Genomic DNA, 22,410 nt, shown 5'->3' with positions numbered 1-22,410 from the left:
AAGCATTAAGATCTTTTAATCATGTTTAACTAAGCTAAAATCTTAACAGGTAGAGATGGTTGAAGCAAGTCGAGTCCCCATCATGGTGGAAGTGAATCTTGGGGTAGTGGGAGATGGGTGATGGTGGTGAGGATGGTTGGGAAAAGATGAGGCTGAAGGAGAGATAGGCATGGCCGGCTCCAAGGGGGCGGGTGGGAATGGTGAAGGCTTGTATGGATGTGGCTAAAGTTGGAGATCTCATCATGTAATCCACTATACTTGAGCCTCCGCCATGTGGGAAGCATGTGAGATCTCCAAAAGGCCAATGGGACATCCTGTTGGAGATGGCTAGGCCACGTGTGGTCCCCGCTTTCTCCCTAATGCTGTAATGCCCCTCTGTCTTGTGATGCCCGCTGAATGCCAATCTCCTCCGAGTCTATCTTGTGCATGGTCAGCTCCTCCTGGTCATATAAAGATGCCTGCTTGCTCTGAGTCTTGGCGTTAAAGTCCTCTAAAAGGAGAACATCGCCCAAGCGTGAGAACTCAATGATGTCTGCATGGAGAGGATATCCTCCAGAATAGCATATGAGGACTTCCTAGGTGGGTTCCTAGGTGGGTAGTAACATATTGCAATGTGTATACATCTCTCCATGGTGGCTTCTAACCTCACCCACATAAAGCGTGCCTCAGACTATGGTGATCATGGGTTGTAGGTGTGTCCCGAATAGTACCGCCACTCCGCTAGATCCGCGTACCCCACCGCATGTACGTGTCTCCTCTGGGTAGGCGGATGCCCACTCATAACCAGAAATGCGTGGTCATATAAAGATGCCTGCTCGCTCTGAGTCCTGGCATTGAAGTCCCCTAAAAGGAAAACTTCGCCCAAGCATGAGAACTCAATGATGTCTGCATGGAGGGGATAAAACTGCTCTCCCTCCTCCAGAATAGCATATGAGGACTTCCTAGGTGGGTAGTAACATACTGCAATGTGTATACATCTCTCCACTGTGGCTTCTAACCTCACCCACATAAAGCGTGTCTCTGTGTCCTTGCAGACTATGGTGATCATGGGATGCAGGTGTGTCCTGAATAGTACCGCCACTCCGCCAGATCCGCGTACCCCACCTCATGTACGTCTCTCCTCTGGGTAGGCAGATGCCCATTCATAGCCCGAAATGCGTGTTAGCTCTCTCTCCGGGCTCCGGTGGGCAACGTCAGAAAAAAACCATCCTTTAGTGTAATTTTTACGGCGGCTGAAATTGAGAAAAACTGGTCACAATTTTGCGTAGCCTTGAATTTAAAGATTCAATTGATTGAAGTTTGAGTTATAAAACCAATTAATCTATGCATTTTTTCAATAAAAACCGGTTGGGCTTGAAGGTCATCTTTTTTTTTAATTGGTTAGAAAAAAAGTTTATTTTTGACACTGCTGGTGGGTCTCTGTGAAGAAGATGATGTCCCTCTCTATAAAAACTTCCATAAGTCCCTCAGTCCTAACCATAGTGTCCAAGCCAACTCCAAGTGTGTGGTCCCACAGACCCACGTCCCTATTTGGGACGCCGCTTTGTGATGATGATTTGCCTGTCCTTGCGTTGTGGGCCTCGTGCGTCTTGGGGGGGGGGGAGAGAGAGAGAGAGAGAGAGAGAGGGAGAAAGACAGCTCCATGCCTAACATCTGCTCTTACCCACATATGAACCAAAATAGTTAATCGTTACTGTGAAAGACACACATCGGTTTGATCACTGCCAGCATCTCTCAGAGTGAGCAGAGCCAGTTAAATTACTATCGAGATTCAATCCCACGTTTCTACTGTAGTGTCATTTGGCAATGCAAAACGATGATTGAAGTAAGCTCTTTTGCAGCTTGCTGTGGGAGACAGATGGTGGCCAAGCACAAGCCAAAGACCATGGCCGGAAGAACACGCGCTTCAGTGGACCTTCCTGCTGCAAAAATAAAAAAGGGTGATGCCAAGGTATTTGATTTTTCCTATTTAGCTCAAAACCTCATTTCGATTTATGTCTTCCTTTTCTCATGTGGGTCTTTCGCCCAGAGCTTTTTTTCCCTTTTAAAACCAGTAAGCAGTCTACTTTTGCTCACACCTAGTAGGAGCATGATTACTTTACAGCCACAGAAGATCAAAACTTGGCTCGTTTGGCCAAAAGTACAAGGCCTTCCTCCCGTAGTTACCCTTTCACAGCCCATAGGCACTTTTTTATCTGCGAGTAGGTGATGCTGCCAAGGAAGCACCATGTGGGTTTTTGAACCCAGGACCTCGTGGTCCTAGACAAACACCTCTACCACTTGAGCTGTCATCTAATTGGCTTTATCTTTCCTCACAATCATTTTCAAAGCAATTATTTGTTGCTGTTAAGCCGTACAACTCTCTCAAATTTAGGACTTTTTCTTATTAAGGCAGTGGCTGCAGACTCCAGAGTCTTGCAAAAAACTGGGTTATGTGGTCATGTTTCTGCTTATGTATGCCTACACTACTGCTTTGATGCTCTTTAGTTCCACTGCAGGATGCTGCTGCAAAAAACATGAAGCAATCTGATCATAGATTTAGAGCACCCAAGGAACAAGGCCTTGAATTTGGTAAGTATGATATTGTCATTGTAGTGTTGATGATCGAGGGGAGTCTGTATGCATACAATCTCCTCCACCCCCCTCCCCGGTTAGATACTTTGAAATGGCCTTACATCGAATCTTTGGCAGATGATGAACTTGAAGGAGCAGGTTTTGGAGAGGAAACACAACACTTTTTTCAGAGAAGCAGCAGCGAGGAGGATCACCAGGGTTCAGACATTGAACCAGAAGTGTGCGTACACCATCTCCTTTCAGTTGTGAATTGTGGGTTTTCTGTGTAGTCATTTATGTTTCTTTATGGGATGAAATCAACAAGAGTTTTGTGTATCATCTATTTGATTTCAGAAAGAAGGATGGGCGGCTCCGAATGCATGCAGACATCTTTCTCGAAGAACCACAGTATGCTGGCGTTCGAAGCAACAGAAAAGCAGCCTTTGAAGAGGAAGACACAACAGATGCGGAGCAGCAGAGTGGGGAGAATGCGGACTTGAATTGGAGCCAAGAGCTAGCTTGGGATTCTGATGAAAAAATTGAAGAAGAACAGCATGTAAGAGGAGCTTCTGGATTCTGCATCTATTGATTGATGAGATAAATGTAGAGGAAAAAACTCATATGCATTTGGCTGGATGTCTTCAGAGCATTCAAGATGTGCGCTATGAGGCTCGAGATGAAGAGATGGAGGCTCTTGATAAAGAGTACAAGGAGCTCCAGGCTCAAGAAGAGTAAAGCTTCAATATGCCATTAGCAATTAATTTCTTTTCCTTTTTAAGTGAAAAAATATGGTAGGTGTTTTTTAAAAGAATTATATACATTTTTTGATTAGTTAACAATGATGATATTATGCAAAGGGATCACTTTAAGATTTAGAAGATCAAAGTGAGCTCGTGCCCTGAGCAGCACTGCATGATTGAATTGTCTTTGTGAGATTTTCTGCTCGAAATAAACCCCCCATCCCCCACCCCCCAACCTCACCCAAACAGCCCCACCCACAAAGCCAACCATGGAAGCCACTGCCTGCTCTCTATCATGTTTCCAGAACTTCACGTCTTTGTATATATGTGACTAGCTGAAGTGATGTCTGTATGGGGCAGGCAAGCTCCAAACTCTGCAGTGTAGGATAGAGGGGTTGCTGCAAATAAGAGGTTATTACATTATGATCTGAGATCTTGCTATATGTGGTCAGATGCCCAGAAATGTGCTTCATGTATGGCTGGTGGCTGGGCTAATGAGTCAAAATTTTAGCCAAGGTGATTGCTCTCAGAATTATTCATGTGCTACAAGAGATCATCTCCAAAAAACAACATGGATTTATTAAAGGCAGCTCTATTTATGATAATATCTTTGCTGCTCTACTGGGTAGAGATGTGGCCATTAAAACTCAGCAGAAATGTATTATGATGCAATTAGACCTTGAGAAAGCCTATGATAGGATACAGTGGTCATTATTGCAAGAGTGATGGAAAGAATGGGTTTTGGTACTAGAATGGCCACTTACATCTATACTCTATCCTTGGGTGGTTACTCTAAAGTGCTTCTCAATGGAAGAATAGTAGGGGGCTTTAAAATCAACAGGTCAGTCAAACAAGGGTGCCCATTAGCCCCCTTAATTGTTTGCTATTGCTTCTCATCCTCTAATCCTGTCACTAGAGCTGGCCTATAGGGAAGGAAAGATTACTGGCCTAAAACTCAAACACAGTGAGCAACTGGTTATTCTTAAAAGCTGATGATTCTCTGTTATTCTTAAAAGTTGAGAATAGCAATGTGAGAGTGGCCTTGGAGATTGTTCAGGATTTTGCTAATGCCTCAGGTTCTAAATGTAATATTCTTAAATCTAGAATCATAAGCTTGACTAAGGACAATGACTTTGATCTTTAGAGATGGGGATGTGAGGTAGTACAAAAGGGTCACATTGTTGGACTTCTTGGGGTACCCTTTGGGGTGAGACTTACTAATAAACAGTTGGTCATGTGGGCCATAAACAAGTTTGTGAAGAAATTGAAGAAGTGGGAAGGCATGAAAGTACCTTTTCATATTAGAATTGATACAGGGTTTAAGCAATTTGGGGGATTTCTCTATTTGAGGCCAAATTGAAAAATTGGACATGTTACTTTGCTTGCAATTTGGGGGTTTTCCAAATTGAGGTCAAAATCAGCAAATTGAGCCTCTTTCAGTTGCAAAAAATTGGGGCTTTTGTGAGGATTATATGCTTCAAAAGGGCATCAAACACCAATGTACTGTGCCTTATACACCCCAGCAGAATGGTGTAGTTGAAAGGAAAAATAGATCTCTCATGGAGATGGCAAGATGCACGGTGAAAGCACAAAAGTTGCCTCACAAATTTTGGATGGAAGCTATAATGTGTGCAACTCATGTGTTGAACAGGTTTCCAACAAAAGCTTTGATAACCATAACACCATTTGAGGCTTGGTATAGCCGAAAGCCAACAGTGGATTATATGCGTACATTTGGGTGTTTGGCATATGCACATGTGCCAGAACAACTCCGAACAAAGCTAGATGACAAAGCAATGAAATGCATTTTTGTGGGCTACAACAATGAGAGCAAAGGATACCATCTTTATAATCCAACTACACGAAGGATTTTTGTCAGTAGAGATGTGGTATTTGCTGAAAATTCAGAACAGCCCATGTACAGCTTGTATAAAAGTAATGATACATACAGGACATGTTTGATGGACTTTTACCCATTGCAATTAGGGGGGATTCAGATCAGCCAGCCCCTACACAAGAAAATCCTCATGTAGAACATGTGGAACAGCCAGCCATTCAGCCCCCTGCTATGGAAGAAGTGGAAGATCTTGTCAGGGAAGAGCAAACAGCCATAGACACAGCCAAGTCAGTGCCAAGATGGTTGCTGAAAACTTTGCAAGAAAGCAAACTTGCAGCTCCACTCACAGGTAGAACAAGGGCTAGTTCCAGCCATGCTTTGAATATACATCGTGGGGAGTTTGCATTAGCAATGGGTGGTGCTCTTTGATTCAGAAGAGCCTTCTTCTTATGAAGAAGCACATGAGAATGAGCATTGGGTGCAAGCTATGCAAGCTGAAATCTCTTCTATCATGAAGAACAATACTTGGGATCTTGAGGAATTGCCTAAAGGCAAGCATGTCATTGGAACAAAGTGGGTCTGATGGTACTATTGACAGGTACAAAGCAAGACTTGAGGCTAAAGGCTACTCCCAGAAAAAGGGAATAGATTATGAAGAGACTTTTGCTCCTACTTCGAGAATGACCACAATAAGATCAGTGATTGCATTGGCTGCACATAAAGGATGGAAAGTGCATCAATTGGACATCAAAACTGCATTCTTAAATGGGGATTTACAGGAGGAAGTATATGTAAATCAGCCCATTGGTTTTGTAGTTCCTGGTGAGGAACATAAAGTATGGAGGTTACACAAAGCATTGTATGGGTTAAAGCAAGCTCCAAGAGCTTGGTATGATAGGATACATGCTCATCTAACCAGCCAAGGTTATGTGCATAGTCCAGCTGAAAGCACATTGTATGTGAAGAAAACCGATGGCGATATTCTCATAGTCATCTTGTATGTAGATGACATGCTCATTACAGGTACTAGCAAAGCACAAATTTCAGATTTCAAAGCTGATTTGAAAGCTGAATTTGATATGTTAGATTTGGGGCCTTTACACTACTATCTCGGCATACAGTTTATGCATACAGATGATGGCATTGTTATGCAGCAAACTAAGTACATAAAAAGTTTGCTAAAAAGGTTTCACATGGATGACTGTAAGCCCATTTCTACTCCAGTAGAACCAGGTGTACGGCTTACTATGCATGATATTGGAGAGCCTTTTTGAGGCCGGCATTTACAGCCAGGCAGTGGGATGTCTCATTTACTTGTGTAACACGAGGCTTGACATATCTTTTGTGTTGAGCAAATTCATGCACAACCCAGGCACAACCACCAGTGGGAATTGTTTTTTTCTTGGCAGTTCATGCATATCTTGGTTGAGTAAAAAGCAACCCACTTGTAATATGTGGAAGCTTCGGAGAAGGATCGGTACTTCAAAACTCAGAAATCAGCACTCTTTTCGCGACGGAATTAACGCACAAACTGAAAGGAGATGTGCAAAAAATAGAGAGAGAAGGGGGAGATGGAGAGGACACAGTATTGGGTCCCAATTACCCTCTGTAGGGCCCCCACCACGGATGGTGTATTTGCTTTATTAGAATGATGTAAATCTGAAAAACAAATACAGAAACTTGACCTTTTCTTGGCTGGAGAATCCTGCCCTTGACCTTCAGTCCTTCACCCCTTTGCGTTAGCAACCTCTCGGCTGTCCTGGCCCTTGATTGGCTTGAGCACTTGGTGAAAACTGAGATGAATGATGGGATTTAGGCCTACCCTATTTATACTCCTCCTCAGGAGCAGTCGGCCAGCTGAAAAACAGCTTATTGTCCCACGACTGGTGAAATTCAGCAATAAATGCTGAATTAAATCCCAAAAAATACTGCCTTTTTTCCCTAACAGGTTGAAAGTGATGCGCCTGCTTCTGATTGGCTGGACACCACTTTTGTCCACAATCCCAAGGCTGGGCAGCTTGTATGGGCTGCCCCATACATGCCCTACAGCCATATAAAGGCTGTAATCCCCTGGAGATTGCGTGATCTGAGCCCTAGGGCTGTCCTACAGCCCCTCCATGGCTGGTGGGTTCAGCCTGGGCCTTCCTGGCCCTCATGGGGGTGGTTCTACACCATTCCCATTCCCACACTCAGATCCGGGGTAGCCCTATGGGTTGGCCCCTTGTCCTAAACCTAATCTACTCAGTGATCTGGCATCCGGTACCGTACCAAATACAGAGAACCACTGACATCATTCTAGAGGGAGACTCACAGCGCGGACTGGCACTGATTCATGTGCAGGACAGTGCACACCTGACCTTGGACTCATGTGCAGGACAATGCACACCTGACCTCGGACGACTGAGATGGATCCCTGGCTGACTCGTCCCGGACTGGGCTCACATGGGACCAGTTCACCATCCCAGGTCCTGCACCTTCTGTACAGAAATGTCTACGTGGCATCCAAGTGCGGGATGCACGTGACATCCCCTTCTGCTTAACTTGACGGAAGCTGCATAGCCTCCAAATTTTCCGTCAATAATGCCGGATAGTCTTCGAAAAATTCTTTGTCGAGCCATACCGCTTCATGAGTTCCTCGGTCCTGAAACTTCGTGAGGAACTGTCGTAGTCTTCGGCCTGAGCCATGCTTGAAACGGTGCAGAAGGATCTGTTCTGGAACCATTACTTCTGCTTCATCAATAATGTCTGGTTCCGCTTCGTCTTTGACCTCTGAAGGGGGTGGACCTGCATATGGCTTTAACCAACTGACATGAAAGACATCGTGCATAGTCCAACTCGGAGGTAGCTTTAATTGCATAGACACCTCATTAATCTTTTTCCGGATGGGAAATGGTCCGAAGCTCCTGAAAGACAACTTTGGGCATCGCTTGCCCACGTGCTTCAATCTTTGCTTCATAATCCGAAGATACACCCATTCCCCTTCCGAAAACTTCATGTCCCTTCGGTCTTTATTGGCCTGTCGAGTGTAGGCCTCTTGCGCTTTAGCCAATCTGTCTTTAACAGACTCTAGGATCTCCTGGTAAGACTCCGTCACTCTGTTCGCCTCATGTACTGAAGACGAAGTCCTGGTTAACAACGACTGGAAAGGCCTTCCAAACGCTGCCTCATATGGAGTCCTGCCAATAGCTGAAGAAAAAGAGTCATTCAAAACAGCTTGAACTAAAGGCAAAAACGATTCCCACTTACCTTGCTGATCGTGGACATAACACTTCAGCACATCAAAGGCCAACTGGTTGTATATCTCTGTCTGTGGGTGGAATGCACTGGAAAAATTCAACTTAGTACCAAAATTATCAAACAATGCCCTCCAAAAATGACTGGTAAACTTGGCATCTCGGTCTGACACTATGGTCCTAGGAATCCCGCCAATCGGGTACCAATGCCGAATGAATAGCTGGGCAACATCCTCGGCGGTCACATTGGCCCTGCAAGGAATAAGCATAACAAATTTGCTGAACCTATCAACAATAGTTAAACACTGCGTATTACGCTTACTCGGACTGGGAGGCAGATTTGTGACAAAGTCCATCGAAATGTCCTGGAAAGGACCCTCAGGAATTGGCAAAGGGTGTAACAACCCTATCTTCTTTCCACGAGGAGCTTTCACCTTTTGACAAATGTCACAGCGTTGTACATATGTAAACACATCACACCTCATCTTTGGCCAATAGTATTGCCGTTCTAATTTCTCCAGAGTCGAATTCATGTCCCTATGACCACCTGTAATGGCGTCATGGGCATCATGGAGAAGAGCTGCCCGGAATGATTTCATGACACATAGTCGGCCTTTGTAGAAAAGCCAACCATCGCGTATCAGAACATGGCATGGTCCTGTGGCATCCAATGCCTGTTCCCACTGAGTACCGAATTCCTCGGAATCCGCATACGTGTGCTTCATGTCTTCTAGTCCTGTACCAACAAGGTCTAGCTAGTGGTCTGAATCGTAGATACTTGTCCCTTCTTGCTCAAAGCATCGGCCACTGGATTGGCCTTTCCTAGAAGGTACTCAATCATACCACCGAACTGCTGGAATATCTGACTCCAGTGGTGTTGTCGATCACTCCACTGTGCACTTGGCATCGTTTGAATCCAGCGCAATGCCTGATGGTCAGTGCGAACCTCGAAGTCACGGCCATACAGGAAATGTTTCCAATGTTTCAAGGCCTGTATAACTGCTAGGAGTTCACGATCATAGACTGAGTAGTTCTTTTCGGCAGGCAGCAACTTACGAGACATGTAAGCTACTGGATGACCATTCTGTTGCAATACACCTCCAATTGCGATGTTACTCGCATCGGTGATCACTTGAAATGGTTCGTCCCACGAGGCAAGGGCTAAACAAGGCGCTTCTGACAAAGCCACCTTGAGGTTCTGGAATGCCTCCAACGCTCGTGGAGTCATTCGAATCTTTTGCCTTCTGGTTTTCACTCCCTTTAGGAGATCGGTGAGATCTGCCGAGAGATCAGAAAACTTGTCAATGTGGGTGGAATATGCCTGGCATATACCCACAAATGATCTAATGTCATAAGCGGTCTGAGGTACTTTCCAGTTAACAATCTCGGCCACTTTAGCCGGATCAAGTCGAATGCCTTCGGCACTAATTATATATCCCAAGTAATGTACCTGGAACAGATAAAATTCTGACTTCTTTTCATTGACATAGAGCTCGTTGCTTTCCAGCAACTTAAGGACTTTCTCCACATCAATGTCATGTTGCTCAACTGTAGCTGAAAATATGAGTATGTCGTCTAGAAATATGAACACACACTCTCGAATCAACTCCCGGAAAATACGCATCATCATGCGGTTAAATGTAGCGGGGGCGTTCGTCAATCCAAATGGCATGACCACAAATTCATAGTGGGCCCGTTCTGTACGGAAGGCTGTCTTGGGGATGTCCCCCTCAACAATCCGTACCTGGTGGTACCCACTCTTTAAATCCAGTTTTGAGAACACCTTTGCTCCATTCAGCCTCTCGAGAATATAGTCAATTCGAGGCATCGGGAATCTGCTCTTGATGGTCAGCTTGTTGAGTGCACGATAATCGACACACAACCGAGAAGACCCATCTTTCTTCTTGACAAACAAGATCGGTGCTGCAAATGGCGACACGCTGGGGCGGATGAAGCCAGCTTGCAACAATTCTTGGAGTTGGCGGTCCAACTCCGATTCCATTGCCTTAGAAAGGCGATACGGAAACTTGCTCGGGGGTTCCGAGCCTGGGAGGAGGTCAATCTTGTGATCCTCCGGTCTGGACGGGGGGAGCTGGGGAGGGAGACTGTCCCGAAGAAAAATCTTCTGGAACTTTTCATGGAGAACCGAGTACTTCTCGGAAGCACTGGCCACCGTCCGGGCTGTCTGGATGTAAATCATCGCACACTGTGCGCCTTTCGTGACTGCTCGCTTAGCCTGCAAGTGGCTTATGAGCGGAAAGTTTGGAATACCTGGCTCACACTTAATGGTCACGGGGGTGTTTGACACATTCCGATCGATCTGGAACGTGTGCTTGTCCCACTTGACATCAGGAAGAAACTTGTGAAACCACTGGATACCCAAAATTATGTCTGCTCCTACAAGAGGGGCAACCATAAAGTCATGCACAAACTCTATGCCCTGAATCACTAACTTAGCACCTAGAGCTTCATACTTGACGCTCGTTGTCATACCTGTGCTAAAACCCTCAACTTGTTTGTCCACCGGAGTCAGCTCGAAACGGGCACGCCTAGCGGCCTGTTCCGTGATCACATCCTCCGTGCTGCCGCTGTCAAACAAGACAACGACTCTCTGGCCACCTATGTAGCCAAAGGACTCGAGCAATTCGTTGCGCTCATACTCCTGGTCATGGGCGCCCTTCTGCTTATCTTCGAGCTCCCGGCTAATAATTGCTCCAACTGAAGCATCGGGGGTTGAAGAACTAGGGGTAGCCGCTGGGGTCTGTGTGGGAGTTGTGCTCACCACGGAAGCTGTGGAGGCGGCGGCGGCCTTTGGAGGCTTCTTCGGACAATCCCGAGAAGTATGTCCTTTTGTGTGACAAAAGAAACATCTACCCTCCTTCCTGTACTGAGAAAGCTCCTCAGCACTCAACTTGCCACCTGTCTTGCCTGCCTCCGCTTTTTGGTCTGGAGTAAGCTTAGACGCATTGTTCGAGTTCTTGGAGCCAGAGGCTCCCGGGCTCTGTCCTGGGGAAGACCCCGTCTGGTTCTGGCTTTTGCCCCCCGAGGCGTTAGCCTTGGGAGAAGCCGGCTGGGAAGTCTTGGGCTTGCCACCATTGTGTTTCATTTCTGCACTCTGCGCAAGCGAGAGTGCGTCCTCAAAGGTGGCTGGCCTAAACATACGCACCTCCCATTGGATTTGCGTGTCCAGGCCATACAAAAACTGTCCTTTCTTGTCCGTATCAGATAAGCCTAATTGCAGACACAAGGTCGAAATTTTATTGGCAAACTGAAGGACTGGTTGCGCGTTCTGACGCGCTCCCCTGAACTCGTCTTCGAGTCGCTCAAGGTAGTGGGGCGGTAGAAACCGCTGCTTAAGGTCGCGGACGAACTTGTCCCACACATAAGCTGCCATACCTGCTCTGGTGTGGGCATGAGCCCACTGAGTCCACCAAGGAATGGCCTCACCTTCCAAGTACCAACTAGCTAAGATCACTTTGTCAGTATCTGTTTTCCTAACTGCGGCAAAGTAAGCTTCAAATTGATGTAACCATGAATACAGAGTAGTGGGATCGAGTTTACCATTATACTTACTGAAATTCATTTTCTCGGGAAAATGATTCGAGGGCGCCGCCGGTGTCAATCTGGCGTCCAAAGCTCTGAGGTAACGCTCGTGTTCCACTCGTCGCATGGCGTCGTCTTCTCGTTGTCAAATCTCCAATGCTCGCATCTGCATCTCAAGCAAGGAGCTTGGCTGCGGCTGTGACCCCGCGAGAGGGTCCCTGTGACGAGGATCTGGTATCTGGGATACGGAAGGAGAGGGAGGAGGAGATGGAAAACGCGACGCTGGAGAGCGAGAACGCTCCTCTAGAGCCAAAATCCGTGCCTTCTGCTCATCCAACTTGGTTGTCTGGTCTGCGATTACTCGCATCATCTGCTGGAACATGTCTGTGACACTCAAGCCGGGTGCCCTAGCTGGGCTGCCTGGTGCACTCTGGTCCCAAAATGCAATTCCTTTCCGGAATGCAATCTGACCATCCACTATCTGTGTGGGAGACTTCCGGAGGCTTCTGGAGGCTAAAAACCAACCGTCCTTCGAGGGACAGGAGTCACTCCGAAAGGGGTAGTCCACCGGCGTCTAAAAACCAACCACATGAGCGAAAAAATTTTCTGGTTTTCTTTACTGAATCTTTGTCCTTGAAGTAGGCTCTGATACCACTGTAATATGCGGAAGCTTCGGAGAAGGATCGGTACTTCAAAACTCAGAAATCAGCACTCTTTTTGCGACGGAGCAGAAAATAGAGAGAGAAGGGGGAGATGGAGAGGACACAGTATTGGGTCCCAATTACCCTCTGTAGGGCCCCCACCACGGATAGTGTATTTGCTTTATTAGAATGATGTAAATCTGAAAAACAAATACAGAAACTTGACCTTTTCTTGGCTGGAGAATCTTGCCCTTGACCTTCAGTCCTTCACCCCTTTGCGTTAGCAACCTCTTGGCTGTCCTGGCCCTTGATTGGCTTGAGCACTTGGTGAAAACTGAGATGAATGATGGGATTTAGGCCTACCCTATTTATACTCCTCCTCAGGAGCAGTCGGCCAGCTGAAAAACAGCTTATTGTCCCACGACTGGTGAAATTCAGCAATAAATGCTGAATTAAATCCCAAAAAATACTGCCTTTTTTTCCTAACAGGCTGAAAGTGATGCGCCTGCTTCTGATTGGCTGGACACCACTTTTGTCCACAATCCCAAGGCTGGGCAGCTTGTATGGGCTGCCCCATACATGCCCTACAGCCATATAAAGGCTGTAATCCCCTGGAGATTGCGTGATCTGAGCCCTAGGGCTGTCCTACAGCCCCTCCATGGCTGGTGGGTTCAGCCTGGGCCTTCCTGGCCCTCATGGGGGTGGTTCTACACCATTCCCATTCCCACACTCAGATCCGGGGTAGCCCTATGGGCTGGCCCCTTGTCCTAAACCTAATCTACTCAGTGATCTGGCATCCGGTACCGTACCAAATACAGAGAACCACTGACATCATTCTAGAGGGAGACTCACAGCGCGGACTGGCACTGATTCATGTGCAGGACAGTGCACACCTGACCTTGGACTCATGTGCAGGACAATGCACACCTGACCTCGGACGACTGAGATGGATCCCTGGCTGACTCGTCCCGGACTGGGCTCACATGGGACCAGTTCACCATCCCAGGTCCTGCACCTTCTGTACAGAAATGTCTACATGGCATCCAAGTGCGGGATGCACGTGACACCACTGTTGCCACATCTACTTGTGAGGCTGAGTATAGGGCAGTCTTCACAGCTACAGTAGATTGTGTATGGTTGAGGAGACTATTGGCTGATCTTCGTGAGTGTCAGCAGACACCCACCACCATTCTCACTGATAGCCAGAGTGCTATGGCCGTGGCACGAAATCCAGTATTTCATGCACGTACCAAGCACATTGAGATTCATTATCACTATGCGAGAGAGAGGCTACATGCGGGGGAGATCAGTTTATCTTACTGTCCTACACAGGATAATGTTGCAGATCTATTCACAAAGGCTTTACCTCGAGAAAAGTTTGAAGCTTTCCGCAAAGCTTTGGGCTTACTCTCATACAGAGAGTGATCTGCTACCTTGTACAGGTTCACACTCCCACTATAGGGGGGATTTGTAGGCATATGCTCACTTATGGTAGTGCTATGTGTGAACAGGGCTTAACCAAGGGCAGTTTTTCCCATGTGGTTTTTTCCCTTGGATATAAAGTGTGAAAGGACACACTACCTATAATATTTTGTACCTCTATATTATATGGATGTGGCACACATGCAAGGGTTGACTTGCATTTTGTGGATACCACACTTTTGGCTCTCTCTCTCTCTCTCTCTCTCTCTCTCTCTCTCTCTCTCTCTCATTTCTGTGTGTGAGCTTCTCTACCTTGCACCTAACCCTAATGTGCAGGTTTGTGTGTGTGAGTGTGTGAGTCCAATTTGTAGGCATATGCTCACTTATGGTGCTATGTGTGAACAGGGCTTAACCAAGGGCACTTTTTCCCATGTGGTTTTTCCCCTTGGATATCAAGTGTGAAAGGACACACTACCTATAATATTTTGTACCTCTATATTATATGGATCTGGCACACATGCAAGGGTTGACTTGCATTTTGTGGATACCACACATCTTTCTCATGGGGTACGGTGTGCTATTGGTCAGATGCGCACATCCTCACACCAGCTAGAGATTGAGACTGGCAGATTCAGAGGAGTACCAGCTGAGGCCAGGATTTGTCAGCTGTGCCAGATGGAGCCAGAGACAGAGTTACATTACATGTCACTGTCCAGTATATTATGAGATACGAGGCCGTTTTCACTGCCTGTTCAGAGAGGGCTTTGGACCACTTTCTAGAGTCATGAGATACCAGGATCAGAGATGCCTCGGATTGTACTTGCTGGAGCTGCGTAGACATAGAGAGGGTCTCCTGAGAGGGAGGGGATCAGAGAGGGAGAGACACCTACAGAGGCAGATTACAGACTTCTTTCGACCAGAGATTGAGCAGTCAGGTCAGCAGGCATTGCAGCTAGCCCCAGAGTACAGCCGCACCAGAGGTACACTGATTGATCGGGCTATAGAGCTGGGGCGGTCCAGGCGCCCCAAGATGAGAGGCCCATCTCGACATCGGCGGAGACTACAACAGAGGATCAGGACCATACTAGCATGGCATGGGAGACGTCCAGTCAGAGTACTCACCATGGAGGACATTGAGGATATCCGCCATCGACCGATGAGAGACATCTGTGGATAGTGATGTGTAGGATGCTTACCTTTGTTGCTGGAGTTTTCCTCCCAGATGTTATCCATTAGGAGCTCCTAGTACCGTACTTTTTCTCATAGTTGTTTCAGTTTCAGTTAGTTGTTTAGTTGTTTTTAGCTTTCCTTACACAGACATTGTATCAGATTTTTTGGTCCCATAGGTCATTTTGGCCTTTTGAAGACGTTAATATATCATTTCATTTCATTTCTCTCTCTCTCTCTCTCTCTCTCTCTCTCTCTCTCTCTCATTTGTGTGTGAGCTTCTCTACCCTGCACCTAACCCTAATGTGCAGGTTTGTGTGTGAGTGTGTGAGTCCAACACTAACAGAGATTATAGGTTCTATCAGAGATTTTCTGTGGAGAAATGATGTTGGTAAGAAAAGAGTCCCTGCCTAGTTGGCTTGGGAGAAGCTAACAGTGCCCAAAAATGAAGGGGGCATTGGTATCATACATTTGCCTACCCATTGTGATGCTAGAAGGATTTTGATGTTACCTAGGATGCTATCTCAAGTCTCTACTTGGTCTTTGATGATAAGGGAGTTGGTGGAATTGGCTGAGGTTCTGGCCAAAGGTAGATGGGGGAATGTTCCAGATCCAAAAGCAATGTTTTTCTCCAGAGGAGGTGCTGAAGGTGCTGTGTTTTCCTCTTTCCCTCTCTTCTTCTTGGCACACGTGCTGCCGGCTGGTTACAGCAGCGTTTTTTGCATTATCTCATCTGCGTTTTTGGAGGCAATGAAGGCAGGTGTTCTTTTCCAGGAATGGTGCCTTCCCACATGGCCTTGAGCCCTTGCTCGACGAATCTTTGCTTTGTCAGAGTTTTCAGACTCATGGGTGCACGCTTGATTCACATCCTCAAGGTGTGTGTGGAAGATAGTTAGTCCTTTCTCGATAGCAGAGGGGGTCTATGAGTTTGTGTCAGTTCAACATAGTTTTGCTGGTATACAGGTGTTTCCTTTAGGTTCTCAGGGTGTTCACCTTGAGAGGGGGATGTGGTTACTTGGCAAGGTGAGCCACTCCTATTCCCCAGGCAGATGGCCTTCTGGATTACAGGGTATAAGCATAGGAGTCTTCATTCGTAGGATGAGCTTTGATTTGGGAGCTTGGTATACAGGCTGATATCGGTTTTCATGCAAAGGCAAGCTAGGTCATTTGGTGACAAGGGCTGTTGTCGAGGTTCACAGGTACTTGCTCAGTTGCAGGATGGGAACAGGATGCATGGCAAGTTTATAGGTTCATTGGGTACATGTAGGTACCAGTGGAGCAGCAGTTTGGAGTAGATGATTAACATCAGATTGTGCTTTGGGATGATGAGTTGTGGATGGTTGGTTCCACATGGACACGTGACTGGTTGATTGAGAGCTTGCCAGTTGGGTGTCAGGTTTTGGCAGGAGAGCTTTCTTGAGCTCAGTGCCATAGTTAACACCAAAGAGCTCAGGGGGTGTTGCCATGTGACTAGGTGACTCATAGGGGTGCGTGAGTAGTAGTCCCATCACGCGACGGCGAGTTATGGATACAAGTTTTAAAGGTCAAGTGCCAGAGCAGGATTGTCAGCTACAGTGCTGGAGGTATGTTTCTTCCACTTGGAGTGTTAGCAGGACAGAGAGGCATTCTTGAACCGAGGGGTACATGGAGATTTGGAAACCTAGTATCTAGAGATTGGTGCTCAACAAGCTCAGAGTTGGAGGCTTGAGTACAAGGGTTGATGTAGACATTGTGGGCCTCTAGGGTGTCTAGAGGGGGTGCCAACAGGGAGACAGTTTGGCGGTGTTCTCTAAGGAGCAGATTTTTTGGAGGTAGAGAGTCAGACGACATCCTTTCTTGGGCTGAACAGGGAGCACATTGTGTGGACTTGTGTGATATAGATTGGGTTGGAGATATGGACATCTGGTGGTTCATTTTTCGGATTTTGCTGGACTTCTGGATCGGGAGCAGTTTCTTGAAGTGGCAGAGGCGGGAGCAGATCGACTTCTCGACTTGCTTTGGAGGTCTCCTTTTCCAGCTCCTTGGACCTGTTTCTCTCCCAGGATCTGAGAGGGGGTGTTAGCATTATTCATCTCTTGGTAGTGTGCCCAAGTTATGTATAAGGGGTGCCCAGATTTATCCCAGGCAGCACCATATTTTTCCCTCTTGTCAGAGCCCTTGGTTGTAGGGTTGGCCACCCATATTCACATGTTTATTATTTTCTAGTCGTGGGTCCTTTTTTAGAGCAAGTCAGCTAGCTTCAGTAGGGGCTATATAAGGCCAGGCTCTTACTCATTTGTAGACACCTTGACAAGGGATTCCAGGCCCGGGTCCTCCCTTACGGGAGTAGTTGTTCATCATGCCCTCACTTATGGGGACCACCCCTTCACAGAGCTGTTTGTATCATTGCTTCTTCATCATTATGCAGATTCGTTTTCTTTCTCTCTTTGCCTATGTCTCACGCTCTTTGCTGTGCACTTTTGACAAGAAGAAGGACAAGACCAAGGGTCTTCATCTCAGAAGAAGGGCAAAGACACAACACAAGACAGTGATACAGATACTTCTAGTGACTCATCTAAGGCTCCCAGGATGCTTCCAACTCGGGTGGACCAGGATGGTGTTCTTCTCTGGTATACAAATAGTTTCCCCCATGTGCTTCTAGCCAAAGAAGGCTTGTGGGCGGAAGAGGGGGTTGTAAGCATCTCCATTTTCTAGTGCATGGGAATTGTGAGTCAGAGTTCCAAGCATTAAAAATGTGGCAGGACAAGGTCGGCGTTGTTGTAGCAGACACTATGGACAAGATCTGTTCCAAGTTCATTGTTCGAGGTTTTGGGACGTGATGTGTGCATAGTCCACTACTGGGGGATAATGGACGCAGTATGTCCAGCAGCTCATCATTGTTCGAGGTTTTGGGACGTGATGTGTGCATAGTCCACTACTGGGGGATAATGGACGCAGTATGTCCAGCAGCTCATCATTCTATTCTTGGAGTTCACTGCACACTGATCTGGGAATTTGGAGCCACGCAGATTTCTTTGCTCTTCACGGTGGCATTGTGTTTCGAGGAAATAGGTTGGAGGGTGCTCTCTCTTCAAAAAGTCCTGCTTGCCCACGTTCAAAATCAATCTACTTTACTTTCTTACCCTTCTGCCCGCTGAAGCTGTCTCCTGCCTCTTGATGTTGTCCCCCTACTTCTGCTATTGCACTGCCGCCAGCTGAGGCCGTTGGGACCTACAGGTGCTCAAAAGAAGCCTGCACAACTGTTATATTGATTAGCTTGTTGCTCTTCTGTAGCTGCTCTAGTTAATTGGAAGACCGCCACTTTATTGAAGAGCCGATGGTGGGCTTTATGCTGGCTTTGGCGGTCAAGAAGCTGAAGCTCACAGGCTAAGTTCTGGAGTTGCTAGCGGCGGGTGTCAGAGTCCTGTTAACCCCTAATCTAAGTGCTAAACTCACTTAGTGACGCCCTGTTAACCCCTAATCTTTTTTTTTGGGATCAATAAAGTATTTATATTAATTATTCAAAGTCAAACATACATCATATAACACCCCTAACACTCGACTATCCAACTCTGTCCTATATCACCCCCACAACCACGATAATCTACTCTTTTTTTATCTCATTTAAAATTTTGCAAAGAAAAGCCCATCTTTCATCTTCACATAGAAAACTGGACTGATCCTATGAGATCTGATATCCCAAAAGTAAACAGGCCTCCATCATGGCCTTAGTAGTACAGCCCCGGGGAGATTGTTTTTCCAGCATTCCTCCATGCTTTGACCACACCTTGACAGTAGGTCTAGTGCCAACAAGGTTCTCAATAAAAGCCACAAAAGTATGATCCAATTGCTTTTCCTTGCGGTACCATCGCTGAGTTTTGGGGCCAAATCTGGGAGGCCTTTTCTTCTTAATCCAGCACCTCACCTGCATCCAACAAATCCATATTAGGGAAAGATCCCTAGTATGCACGAAGCTCTGCCAAGATAACAGGGACATAATCAAGGTATATTCCTCTACAGATTCTGAATCAGCAAATCCAGCTCCACAAACCAAATTTTATTTACATTACATATAGACAAACACATGCAAATACATTTATACATCAACTCAGAATCCTGCAATCCTGTATATGTAGTCTTCAAGAAAACAATTTCATTTCTACTAATCCAGATTTCCCATAAAGTGCAAGTTCTGACAATGTTAAAAACCAATCCATTGAGTTCATCACTAATTGCCCACTTCCCAAGTAGCCAGTCCTCCGAAAAGGTTTGCATATTTAAGCCCTTCTAGATCCACCTAGTCATTTTACCCCAAGTGCTCCTTCAGGTAGGGCAGTCCCAAAACACATGCTTACCACTTTCCATAGAGGACCTGCATCTGGGGCAAATACCACTAGCCATGTTTCTTTTATGCAGTTCATACCCAATGGGAAGTGCCCACATACAAACCTTCCACAAAAAGACCTGAAATTTCCTAGGAACCTGACAGTTCCATATCAAGTGCCATCTCTTTTTCCAGCTAGAATCACTCCACTTTACATTCCATATTTTGTTACAATACATAACATTAGCATCCCCTTTCCTCATAAGTGCATAGATGTCTTTAGTTTTGCCATCCTTCAATTTGACCCCATTAATCTAGGACCAGTCCTTGATCCAGACTGAGATATCTATGGTGGCTGTGGAGCATAATTCACTGTGCAGCAACTCCAGCCCATGAATCATCAAGTCTTTCTCTTTTCTGGTTAGCTGAAACTCCATAGATAATAGATTTAACTCTTTCCACCCAACAGCATCTCTGTCCCAACAATCAGCCAGATGTCTAATGCCTTTGTTATTAAGATTCTTAGCCACTTCAGTATCCAGAGCAGCAAAGGGGGGATTAAACTTGTGAGTCCACCATAACCCTAATGAGAGCACGGAGTTCCAAGTTACCCTCCCTCCACCATCCCAAATTATAAGGCTCATATTATCTTTCCAGCAGTTGCAAAGCATTTTGCAGAAATCAAAGCATGTGATTTTCAGAGGGGCAAGTGAGAACAATTTGTCTATCCAAGTTAAGTTCCCCCATCTACCTTTGGCCAGAACCTCAGCCAATTCCACCAACTCCCTTATCATCAAAGACCAAGTAGAGACTTGAGATAGCATCCTAGGTAACATCAAAATCCTTCTAGCATCACAGTGGGTAGGCAAATGTATGATACCAATGCTCCCTTCATTTTTGGGCATTGTTAGCTTCTCCCAAGCCAACTAGGCAGGGACTCTTTTCTTACCAACATCATTTCTCCACAGAAAATCTCTGATAGGACCTATAATCTCCTTCCAGTGGCACTTCCCAAATTTTAACACTGGACTTAGAAACATGACATAAGCATTCAACACTGAGTTACAAATATCAATTCTGATATGAAAAGGTACTTTCAAGCCTTCCCACTTCTTCAATTTCTTCACAAACCTGTTTATGGCCCACATGACCAATTGTTTATTAGTAAGTCCCATCCCAAAGGGTACCCCAAGAAGTCCAACAATGTGACCCTTTTGTACTACCTCACATCCCCATCTCTAAAGATCAAAGTCATTGTCCTCTGTCAAGCTTATGATTCTAGATTTAAGAATATTACATTTAGAACCTGAGGCATTAGCAAAATCCTGAACAATCTCCAAGGCCACTCTCACATCGCTATTCTCAGCTTTTAAGAATAACAGAGAATCATTAGCAAAGCATTAAATAACCAGTTGCTCACTGTGTTTGAGTTTTAGGCAAGTAATCTTTCCTTCCCTATAGGCCAGCTCTAGTGACAGGATTAGAGGATGAGAAGCAATAGCAAACAATAAGGGGGCTAATGGGCACCCTTGTTTGACTGATCTGTTGATTTTAAAGCCCCCTACTATTCTTCCATTGAGAAGTACTTTAGAGTAACCACCCAAGGATAGAGTATAGATGTAAGTGGCCATTCTAGAACCAAAACCCATTCTTTCCATCACTCTTGCAATAATGACCACTGTATCCTATCATAGGCTTTCTCAAGGTCTAATTGCATCATAATACATTTCTAATGAGTTTTAATGGCCACATCTCTATCCAGTAGAGCAGCAAAGATATTATCATAAATAGACCTGCCTTTAATAAATCCATGTTGTTTTTTGGAGATGATCTCTTGTAGCACATGAGTAATTCTGAGAGCAATCACCTTGGCTACAATTTTATGCTCTTAGTAAGGTGATATGTGGAAGTGAAGAGAGGGAGGGGGGGGGGGGGGGGGGGGCGGCGAGCAGGGGCAAACAGCGAGCGAGGGCGAAGAGAGAGAGAGAGTGGCGGGAGGGGGCTACGAGGAGAGAGAAAGAAAGAAAGAAAGAAAGATTTTATTAACGTCTTCCAAATGACCGAACTCGGCCTATGAGACAAAACAGTGTACCTGTGTGGGGTATCCTCTGTCATCCCAACAAAATGAAAAAGTATTGAACTAAAAAAGCTGAATCTGGGTGTGCAATAAGTACAATGAGCGGGGGAGGTGATGGAGCTCTACTACTAGGAGAATGCAAAGCTATATGCATGGAGTATACAATCATGATATGCAACCTAGCTAGCTCCAACCTGTACCATACTGGGGGTATAGAATGGTATACATCAATGAAGGGGGTGTCCAGAGCTCCCTGAAGAACATGCCTGGGTCTGCTCTGAAGCGAGCCAGTCGCTCCGCACCCTCTCTGTGAAACTGAGCTCTAATCCTGTCATCTCTCTCTGGTATAGGCATGGTGTCCGAAAGCCAAGTGTCCTGTGTCTCCTACGGGCTCTGAGTGTCTTTGCTTTCTGGAGAGTAATTTCCTGCTGTGTAGGGACTGGGAGTGGGGTGGATCTCTGAAAAAATGTAGTAATCTGTGTATGTCGTCCCCCCTCTGGAGCTGTCTGAGCCTGTAATGATGTTTCTCTGTGACGCTGTATGTCTAGAATGAATCTCCCCAGTATGCGCTGGTCTGCTGCCTCAAAGATCTGGTGTAGGGAATGTGGCTCTCTGAATAAAATGGGATCTCTCTCCCTGATGGTTGTATATGCTTTGCATCTGCATACATAATGCTCCTCACTCTCCACCTCCTCTTTGCACAATCTGCATACCCCCTCCTCTTGGGGGATCCGTGCTGCTCTGCCAGTCTCGATCTCCAATCGATGTGATGAGACTCTACGCTGACCAATAGCTACTCGGGAGCCGTGTGGTAAAAAGCCCTCCATGTATCTAGGCCTCTCTTTAAATCCATCATCAGTGATACTCATGAAGTGATCCCTGTAGTGTAGCATC

The 22,410-nt window shown here is 46.0% G+C and overlaps 1 protein-coding gene across 1 annotated transcript in view; it reads left to right on the top strand.

Annotated features, from left to right (window-relative positions):
- Positions 1–22,410, top strand: part of LOC147631663 (rRNA processing protein-like protein) — a 112,519-nt gene that overhangs the window by 6,826 nt on the left and 83,283 nt on the right. Inside the window, exons 2-6 of the mRNA XM_086808180.1 lie at positions 1,842–1,951; positions 2,499–2,571; positions 2,692–2,794; positions 2,908–3,109; positions 3,199–3,284. Coding sequence (XP_086664306.1) covers positions 1,859–1,951; positions 2,499–2,571; positions 2,692–2,794; positions 2,908–3,109; positions 3,199–3,284 — 557 coding nt within the window. The 5' untranslated portion in view covers positions 1,842–1,858. The remainder of the gene's footprint in view (positions 1–1,841; positions 1,952–2,498; positions 2,572–2,691; positions 2,795–2,907; positions 3,110–3,198; positions 3,285–22,410) is intronic.

The sequence above is a fragment of the Cibotium barometz genome, chromosome 14 (assembly GCF_041138505.1).
Source record: "Cibotium barometz isolate CiBa-2024 chromosome 14, ASM4113850v1, whole genome shotgun sequence".
NCBI lineage: Eukaryota > Viridiplantae > Streptophyta > Polypodiopsida > Cyatheales > Cibotiaceae > Cibotium > Cibotium barometz.
The sequence above is the reverse complement of the archived record's forward strand: the minus strand, read 5'-3'. Positions and strand labels throughout refer to the sequence as shown.